The sequence below is a fragment of the Apaloderma vittatum genome, unplaced genomic scaffold (assembly GCF_000703405.1).
Source record: "Apaloderma vittatum isolate BGI_N311 unplaced genomic scaffold, ASM70340v1 scaffold2909, whole genome shotgun sequence".
NCBI classification, from domain to species: domain Eukaryota; kingdom Metazoa; phylum Chordata; class Aves; order Trogoniformes; family Trogonidae; genus Apaloderma; species Apaloderma vittatum.
In genome coordinates, this window is record NW_009734479.1 from 107,481 (window position 1) to 118,185 (window position 10,705).

Genomic DNA, 10,705 nt, shown 5'->3' on the forward strand with positions numbered 1-10,705 from the left:
ACAGCATAAGATACTAGAGATCAGTTTTCAGCCAAAATCTCAGAGCTAGGTGTTAGCACTGGGCCCAAACTTCATACCCCTAAAATAAAAAAATAAAATATAATATAAACATAAAAAATAAACCCTAAATTTAATCCCTTGCTCCTGCACATTAAATTTGTTGCCTGTTCTCACTTCTAATCAGACTCAACATTTTAGGTACCAAAGAAGCAAAATGCTGAGTAATAAATTCTGAGCTAAAGAACTCACTGGAGTGACCACACAGGGATATCCTCCTCACAGTAGCCCCCTTTTACTTAAGGTCAGCTCTTGCTATGCTAAGTGGCCTTCAGAACTGTCACAAATGATCATTACCAAATTCTTGCATTGCTTTCTCCTCCCTGTTAGGGGTACTGGAAAACTTGGGGATATCAGATTCTTGGTCTAGTTTATTAGAACTGAAGTCTTGAGCTGCCAGCTCAGCTATAAATCTAGTACTTAATTTTTATTTGGGCTGTGCTCTGCTAAAGCAACTCTTACAGAATCATCAAGCATTCTAAATAATAAAAGGATCAATCATAAAAATGTGGAAGAAAACAAAGATAACTGTCAAGGGTTAGAGCTCGGCTGGCTACTAGGTGTGTACTCGGCTGGCTACAGATGCTCTCTAAACCCTCTCCCTCCCCAAAAGAGGAAGGGAAAGGGAATGAGGCAGAGGGATTTACAGATTAGAAAAGAAAACCAGAACAGCTGTAACATATATACAAAACCAATACCAAACCCAGTTCCCCCCCCGATAGCAACCACCACTGATGCTGCAGAGCAGGTGGCACCAGGAGATCCCCAGGCCCAGCAGCAGCAGGAGTTGGGTTCAGGAACTCAAGGTCAGGATCAAAGGCTGAAGACTGGACAGAGCCCTCCTCAAATGCTGGCCATTGAAGAAGAAACCTTAACGCTCATGATCCCTCACTTTATACTGAATATGATGTGTATGGGATGGAATACTCTTGCTCATCACCTGTCCTGAATGTTACTCACCAGAGGTGCAACCTTTTACTTCCTTGTGATCCCTCTGACTTCCTGGCACCCCTAGGGTGGTACAGGAGATCCAGCAGTGACCTTGGTCACTACAGAAGCAGTCAAAAGCAAGAGCCTTTCTGCATCCTGATCCCTGGCAGTAACTGTAAATATCAGGTGTTATCACTGCTAGTCGCACACGCTGTCTGAAAAAACATGCTGCTAACTTCAGAGAGTGCAGTGTCTTAAAAAGAAACTGAGCTGGAAACTAAAGTCTTCCTTTACAAACCAGTGTCCAGCAGCGTGCATACCATGACATTTTAGAGTATGAAATCTCTGCCAAAAGCTGTGGCAGAGACTGTGTCCTTTCCACAGCTCTATAATTCTGCTTTACTGAGTGACATTTTCTTCAGCTAGTTGGTTCAAACATGTATGAACTAGCTCACAAGGCAAATTAATTCGCTGCTTCCTAGAGGCCCTTACCCCTGGCAGGAAATATTTGGCAGAAAGATACAATTCTGTGTAAGTTCTTCTGCTCTGAATAATGGATTCTACTTAATAAATAATGATACCTTTAATCAGTAGAGCAGTATATCTTGTTAAGTAACTGCAAGTTGTTACAGACTCTGAATTTTCAGTAGGAATTAAACTTTCTTCTGCATGGTGTATTTAACCAAAATTAAGCGTTTCAGACTATGGACATGAAGTGAAACTGCAGTCAATCTACTCTTAAAGGTCCAAGCTGGAAACCGTATCACTTCAGAACTGGTTCATCACTTGATTACTTTGAAGCCCTTGCCCGGGCATGAGGAAGATCTCCTAACTTAAAAAGAACCACCATAGCAAGCAGGGACCTAAGGTCTTTTCATGTTTTTTGGTTTGCTCTTAGGGTCTCTAACTTAAGCTACATGGTGTTGAAGCTTCCCCTCCTGAAAATATTGCCCATACTGGAAAATTTGTCCAATACCTGTTGCTGTTGCCCTTATACCTGGAAGTGGTGCGTCCTTCCTCTCTTCTCCCCAGAAAAGCTAGACATAGTGAATACACCCCAAACAGATGTAAGTAAGACTGAGGCTAAGAGGGCCAACAAGAACGGTCAGGGTTGCATTGTAGGAGGGTTGATGTTGGTAGAAGCAAGAACAAGGCTGCTAAGTCAAAGGCCTTTTGGCAGCACAACACAGTAACACAAGACTGCTTGGCACAGCCACAGGGATCCATCGAAAAGGAAGGTTTGGCAGCCCCTGAGCCAGATGTTGGCAGAAAGGCAGCCCGTTCCAGGGAAGCAGACTAAACAGAAGGAAAGAAGATGGAAAGAGAGCAGAAGCACAATCAGGTCTGCGTGTTGGCCAGCACCAAGAAAGCTTCCATCTGAGCTGGTTGGACTTGGCCCAGGAATTCACAATCTCAGGACTTTTACCACCTCTGCATCTACATTTCTGTTCTGGGTAACATCATAACCTGAAGCACTGCCTACATTACCTTTGTGTAATCTTCTTGGTAAGGATCACATATATTACTGATTGGCCTTCTAAAACCAGACGGATCTAAGTAAAACCCCAAAAATGTCTGCAAAACCTTCTGTACAACGTCAGTGCCATGATGCCTTTTAGTTGATCATTAGTTCAACCCAAGGACTGAACAGTAAGCAAAGCACTAACTCCCATCTCTCCTCACATTTATCATTCATGTTCGTGCTTCACACCTTTGATATATTAACCATAAACACAAGTTCAGTGATGATTTTCTCATTTTAGATATATACTGATTCATAACAATATCAAAGGGAAAGCTAAACTGAGGCATACCACATCCTTGTGAATTCGGGACTGCTTTCCCAGCAGACGAAACTCTTCGAAACCCAACTCTGCATCCTAGCTGCACACTCGGAGACAGATCAAACTCTTCATCCCGGGGAAAATCAGTGAAAGAATCTCCTAGGAACTGCTTGGAGTCCAAATTCAGGACAAATGCACCATCCTTAATCTCTTTTATAAATGCTCCAATGAGATTTTCTCCAACAATTGCATTTTCTAAAGGGAGAAAAATACAACAGAATAGCATGAAGGAAATTTCCGATAGAGGAATGGATAACCACAAAAAAACTGATGAACTTTAAGTTAAAAACATAGGCAGACACAGAAATACAAGCATGTTTGCAAACAGCAGAAAAGAACGAATCTGTACAGTGTTTATCAGATTAAAGTCCTAATCTCAATATCTGCAGAAGGTGCTAAAGGAATAGGAAAACACAATAAAATTTGATTCTTTATTTACAAAACTTCAGCAGATGAAAACCAGGATTATCCGAAATTCAGACTTAATTTATTCCTGTTTTTTTCAATGGTTATCATTTGCTTCTTTTTCAGTATTTTGACGGTTTGCTTTTGAAGGCCACCATCTGTAACAAGATAAAAATTATCTTCCATCACACTAATGATATTCAACATATCCACGTATGCAACAAACACGTTCTTCATAATTGCTGAAGCTGATGTTTAAAGCTGGAAAACAATCTTTCCTGTTCTCTCTGTTCTTAGTTGCCCAGAGAGCTTCATGTTTGAGGACTAGTGCAAGGATGATTTTCAGTACTAGATCAAGAGCGAATTCCCCAGTTTGGCTGGACCAGAAGTACTACAAGAACAGTGTTTCCAGCAGATTTTGTTTGCTATCACGCTCTATTTGTCAAATGAAATGTTAATGTGGTTTACTGCCCCAAAATTGCAAGATCAGGGCCTCCTGTAGCTACAGGTGATGGACAGCCCAACAATCCAGCAAAAGGGAAATTCTGCACCCAGCATAATTTAATGACTACACAAACGACCTCAGATTTTGAATTATCACAGGGAAGATGTTATAGAGAGAGCTTGAGGAGTGTCACAGCTCACACGCTGTAGAAAGATTATTAATTTGCGACTTCTGTGCCCAAGGCAAACAGCTGAGGGTACCGCTGCCTTCTCACGTGGTGAGTTCCCTGACTTTGCTCTGCGGCACACATGTGGCTTTTCAGTTGTGTGAGGAGAAAATTTCACAGTCAGGTATAACGCTCCAGCAAGTCAACATTGCCCTCCTGCCCATGCAGAATGGACTGCAGGTGTATGAAGTTTTTGCCAAAGAAACATCCCAGACCTTTAATGATGAAAGTGTAGGTGCCCTCTCTTCTTGAACGTTGGTCTGTAGCTGATTGCTGTCATGTAGATGTTGCTACCACCCTTGCAGAGGAAGGACATGAGGTTTTTACACTCATGGGCCAAAGAGAGGCGACCTGGAATTAAAGCTGACATCTGTGTCCTTGTATTCTGTATGCTCTGTGTCTTCGAGCTTTGAGCACCCTGGCCTTGTGCTGAACTGATACATACTATAATCAATAAACCAACACTTAGTTTTCTTCAGCTCCAGGCCAAAATGATACTTAGCCCACAAGGAAGTGACAGGAGAGCACCACACAGGCCACAACACTTTGCAAAGGTTTTGCCAGAAATCGTCTCACAACTGAAAGCAGGAGTAAGAAGATTAGCCTTTTATTCAAGTAAATATCCTTCCAAATTGTCTAATGACTAGCTGTAGCAGAATTAAAAATAGCCTTGAAATGACAGCTGAAGGGAATCCACATGTAGGAAAGAAGCAATCAAACCAGTAAGAACCCACTTAGGTCTGCTGAACGTCCTTTAGTCTGAACTGGTTTCCTGTGTTGAAAAATTTTTAACTGTCACTAAATGTGACCCTCCTATGATCATCCTATGTATCCACGCAGATATAGAATCCTTTACATTCACATCCATATACAGACACATAAAAATGAGTTTTTACCTGCACTACGCATGTTCATGCATTGCAAGTGGGCAGGTACATCCTGGAATGCCTGGACAGAGAACAGTTCAGCGCCTGACGGCCACGTGGGCTGCAGACTCACTGGCAATATCTTACACGAGCTACCTTGGTTCAGCACTTGAAGCACAGCCAGCCAGCTCGGGGCCACACTTCCCTGCTGACATGGGACCTTCAGTATGCCCTAAAGCATGGCAGTTACAATAGTGCTTCCCTGGTTTTGATCCTGTTTTGCTGCACAGTTTTGGCAACTCAGGCTGCTATGCACCTCATACATTGTTAGATTTACTGCAAGCTTTTACTGACATTTCTCCATGGCCTGGTATACTTTTAGGTACTTAACATTTCTCAGGGACAATACATCTTTTCACATACAGAAATATCCTGCAAATTGTTGCATCGTGTGTTTTGCACTGGGAAGAAATCTGATTTAAAGTCTGCTTATTTCGAATGAAATGCTAATCTCAACAGGAAAGAGATCATACAATTACCTAGAGATTTTATTGGCCAAATGAGAAAGTGAGAGAAAAGAGGAAGAAATAAAATATTAATTTTTTTTAACTGCCTTTAAAGAAATTAGAGAGCAGAGAGACACAGCTTAAAATATCAGTTGTATAGGGCAGGGATTGAGTTCCTCCAGCCTCACTGACGGAGATTGTTTACTACATGTTTGTCCACCAAAAGCGTTTTTACAATCTATAGTATTTTTGCCCGTTGAACAGAAAAGAGAAAAATTGCTGCAAGTGTTCCTCAATATTTTAGAGCTGAGGTCTAAGCTACGAAGCCAAATGGCACAAGAACCTTCAGGAAGGGATTTGCACAGCCTCAGAATTTAGTACCTGAAAATATTTCTCCCTCTCCCCCAAAAAATAATGAGTGATTTAGATTTGAGGTTCTCCTTTGCGAAGGTACACATACTGTGTTTCTTCTAAGCAATTTTATTATCAACTACTGTATAGGAGGAAAAAAAGAAAAAGCAAGGCTTCTCATTTACCTGTAAAGAAGCTAGGAGAAGAACAATGGTATTTTAGTAATGTAGAGTTTCAAATGAGAGCGCAAATTTTCTCACTCTGTGTAAATACACAAGAAAACACCTTAGATGGAAAGACCCAAAGCTGCCTTGGAAAGTAATGGAAGGTGATGGTGCCAAGAGCATGCAGGGAGCATGTTCTGCTCTGCTGAAAGCACATGGCCATTCTCTGAAAAACAATATTTGGTACTACAGGGAAATTACAGTGTGGTCAAAATACAACACCCTCAAATTCAAACACTTTCAAACTAAAGTTTAATGTAAAACCAAACACACTTATGCTTTGATTCACCTTCTTCAAAGTGCTTGAATATTCATGTTTCCCTTATAATCCTGAGCAACAGAATGGGTGTAAATGTAATCAGGTTGTAAAGCCAGGCATCATATGGCTGCTGCAGCCATGCCTGTGTCCTGAATTTGGTGGCAAGCAAAATATTCTGTAGGGCACATGTCTCCAAATCCCAAACTTAGAGGGAGGGAGGGACACATGCAGTCAGAATTATTTATATTTTGTGCTGGGAACAGTATTGCAAGCAGTACTGTAAACAGCATTGCAAAAAAATGGAAAAAAGGTGGCAGAGAGGACATTTGAACTTGGGATATGTCTTCCACGTCTTTTATTTTGAAGATGTAAAACATCGCTTTGAAATAACCTCCTTATACCATCCCCATCTCACTGGGAGACTACAGCAAAGATCTGCCAGTCAGTGTTCTTTGCATAAGTGCTCTATGATGTGTGAAGCAAAGGCCATTCTTTAGCATCAAAATTAATGTAATAAACAGAGAAGGGGAAAAAGAAAGAAAAAAAAGAAGAATAGGAAAAAACCTCAAAAACTTGACAGAAATTAGTTATATTTTTGGCAATGTGTGAATTGTATTTCTCTGAGTGCAACTCAGTAAGAAACGTAATCTTTTCCACCACTGAGGACCTGCCCAGTGTGAAATGAACATCTGGGACAATTCAGCTCATGCTCGATAATTTTCAATCTCAGTTAAGAAAGCTGGGAGAGGCGGTCCTATCCGAAAGGAACATTCAATTACAGCTCCTTTCCACTGTACAATCACAGCCTGAAAAGTGAAATATTAACTACGTTAAAACCACAACTCCAGCATGATAAGGGCACATTATTTCACTGAGCATTTGTACTATCTTGTTAGTGCGTCCCAAGTCCAGACACAGGGAAGCAAAACAATTAAAAGCAAAGCAGGTTTAAGTCACAGAAATATCAAAGGGAAAAAAAAAAATTACCAATATCATGTAAGTCGGGGAGAGAAGCTGCTGGGATGTTTTCCAGCTGAATTCTCCATGTGACATTCACTCCCAGACGGTCCACACTCAGGCATTCAGCATAGACAGTGGAATCATCACAGACAGAAACCGAGCTGGTATCTCCAAACATATTTACCTCAAATTAAAAGTTAAATGAAGCCACAGTTAGTCAAGCTGAGAACTTTCTAGCTCTTGTATTTCCCTGTGCATTTGCACTATGCTACACTCAAAAGCAACAACTTCAAAGGGTCTGAAAAAATGGAAGTATGAAGAGATAATTGATAATTTCAGCAGGTCTTTCACTCACTAGAATACTTAAAATGTTCTCTTCCATCAAAAAAAAATATAATAAAGATTGGACTGACGTGATATGACTTCTACGACCACAATCAGGTCGATCTGCTGATTTGGGGTCAGCGAGAATAAACATCCTCTTTTGCGAGTCACCCATATGAGAGTGCTGCCAAATCGGACAGATTTCATGACATGTTTTGCTCTTCCACCTCTCTACAGAGGAAGTTTTAGTTTGTGTCTTGCTTTATTTTTCTTTTTAATGCAAAAACATCCACCCAACCAAAAGAAAAAAGCAACACTAAACTCAAAAAAAAAAAACCAACAAAAAAAACCACCAACAGCAGAGAATAAAGAATTGCAATTACCTGGAGGTGACACAAACCACGAGCCTTCAACTCATCTAGAATAAATATCTGGAATGCCTGGAGTATTCCAGAGTAGTCAGAACTACAAGTCTTCTCAGGAGGCAGTAGTAGTTGAAAGTGTGCTTGAGCTTGGACTGTCTGAAATAATTGGAGCTCTAAAAATTAGAGTAGAAAGGGCATTTAGTAGCCTCACTAATGTAGAAACTGACTTTCAAAGTTACTTTGAGAAAAGACAACATTGATTCGGCATCGATAGCATTTCCTCATTTCTAGGTGAAAGCATAGTAAATAATAAGCAGCAAGAGACATGTTTGATAAAAATGTGTTGTGCATTAGGGGAAAAAACAGATGTTACAGTTCCATAATAATAAAGAGAACTTTTACACAGGAGCACTAACAGAAGATAAGGAACAATCTAGATCATTAATGATTGTTTTTATAAGTCTTAGCAGACAGGAACTGGATAAAATCTGACATTATGCCAATACTTAGAAAAGAAACAGGAAGACAGGAGTTATTGACCTGACAACCTCTGCTTGCCTTAGACACATTTATGAAAAGGCTTCTGTTAAAAAAGGAATTAAATGGTTTAAAGCAATTAATACTAATTCAAATGGGCTTTCAGAATTAACTGTGAATCAAGCATTAGGAAAGAATAAATTTGATTCCATGATAATGGCATTGACACGGACAACTACAAGGTCCCTCCAATTTTTTGATAGCAAATCAAAGTGATGCAAATCATACAAACTGATGAGAAATCCTTGAGCTCATCAGTTACAAAATGAAATTCTATTTAGCCAGTTTTCAGACACGGGGGGGAAAAAAAAAAGTGCAAATTTCTTGTCTCCACTGGAGTTACGCTGATCCCAGGCATCATGGAGGGTTTGTTATCTCAGATTCAACACAGCAATCATGCTGTCATGTCACCTCCAGTTGGAGCTGGCTCTTATCCCACCAGCCTGGACAGGCAGCAGAGCTCTCCTTCATTCCCCTCCTCTACAGACTCTCACTGCATCTCATACAAGTGTCACTGCTGGAGCAGGATTCTCCAGCCTGGAAAAGCCTGGAGAGCTTCCAAGAAGAATGGTGGGAGGGACCAGAGGACACAAAAGTCTGCTTCTTCCTGCAAGGCACAAAGCCCTCTCTCTGTTTAATTTATCAGAGAGTACTTAAGAATTGACTTAACCACAATCTCTAAGTGTACACATAAAGAACAGGAAATCAGGTTTTTAAGAGTGTGGGTAATTACCCATTGAAACAAATTACTAAGTGATGTGGGTGAATTCTCCATTATTGTGAAGTTTATTCAATCACTTTCTGATGCCTTGGGAATTTTTTTCTCTCTCCTTAAAACTATGCTCTTTTTTAAACTCAAATTACTGGGGGAAGTCCTTAATTTGCATTAAATGACAGCTTGTATAAAGTTGCCATACACTGTCCATAAAATCTGTTATTCAACTGCCATCAGGCAAACATGAAAGTTATTTCAAAGCATGCTGCAAAAACCTAGCAATTACAGATAGACAAAAGTCTCAAACTGAAATTCAAAGTTTAAAAACATTTACATTTGGAATAGAAGGCCAGACACACAACTGGAAAAGTCTCAGCACAAGGGTTCCCAGAATGATTTTAAGCCATTCTGAAGACGAATAGTAGCTGTAAATTTGACATCAAGATCTGCATTTTTCTAAGTTCAGCACTGCTACAAATTGCCATTTTGCTCAGAATGTATCTCTATTTGAACTAATTGAAAAGGCCAACGTTAATATTGAATTGCATGAGCTCTGAATAGAGAACCAATTCTTCCAAGATTTTAAGTGCCATTTTTTCCTTGAAAGAAAAATGGTTTGAAAAATATAAGTCAGCCAACAAAGACAGCAATAATTCTAAGGAACAGACTGCTGCAAAAAGCTACAGAAGTAACAGTGACTTGATTATGCAAATAAACAGTCAAGTTCTGCCATGTTCAAACATCTGGTGCTCATCTGTTCCTCCAGGACTAAGTGGTTCCATCAGAATCACTTCACAGTGCCAGCATCTTTTAACTACCAAAGAAAAATCTGCGTATAGATTGAACAGCTATTTATAGCTACATTATTACAGAATAGCAGGATGCTGGCATAGGAGGCAGACAAGAGACAGAGATCAAGATGGCAGAAGACAGGTCTAATCAACTGCACCTTAATTTAGCAACTCCCACATAACCGTTGTGTCCTATTATTGTCACTCACACAGTAGCTTTGTCATGAAAGCTGATTTTTGTGCATCTATATGCATTGATCTGTGCCCTTCCCACCCCATGGCAGCTCGGACATACTCTGGCAGGCCTGGTAGAGTGGGGCAGCTGAGACCCATCGACGCTGTTGCACATCACACTGAAACGATGTGGTGGAAGATGCACTGTGGAAGCCCCGGCGACACACCAGCCAGCACTGCTGAATGCTTGAAGCTTGCCCAGAAGTGTTTTCACAAAATACAGCTCCGTTGACAATAGATGAGGTGCCGAATGGCAGGGCGCACTGGGGACCTTAAGGCACGTGAGAAAGGAGATGGATTAGTGGCATGGTATGAGGGACTTGTAGTGAAAAGTGCACAAAACCCTTCTACCAACAGAGAAAACTCAGACAGCACCCTGTGTATTTCCCACTCTTCTCAACTTCACAGAACGGTAGGGGTGGGAAGGGACCTCTGAAGATCATCTAGTCCAACCCCTAGCTTGGATCTGGTTTGATGTCAGCATGGTTCAGATTAGCAGAGCCGATGAAAAGACACATATTGACTTTGATCGGTTATGCACTGGGTCCAGAAAGCTACGTGTATGGTTTGTATGAACAGATAAGTTTAAAACAGTCATGAATACATTTAAGCAGGAAATGAGAAGGAGGCTTCTAACCATCAGCAGGGCCAAAAAATACATAAATC

General features: G+C 40.7%; 1 protein-coding gene across 1 annotated transcript in view; it reads right to left on the minus strand.

Moving 5' to 3' along the window:
* TG (thyroglobulin) overlaps positions 1-10,310 on the minus strand; it is a gene marked incomplete at both ends in the record, with an annotated part of 111,186 nt that extends 100,876 nt beyond the window's left edge. The window contains 4 exon segments of the mRNA XM_009876276.1: positions 2,802-3,026; positions 7,101-7,257; positions 7,781-7,935; positions 10,101-10,310. Coding sequence (XP_009874578.1) covers positions 2,802-3,026; positions 7,101-7,257; positions 7,781-7,935; positions 10,101-10,310 — 747 coding nt within the window.
* Between the last annotated feature and the right edge of the window lie 395 nt (positions 10,311-10,705).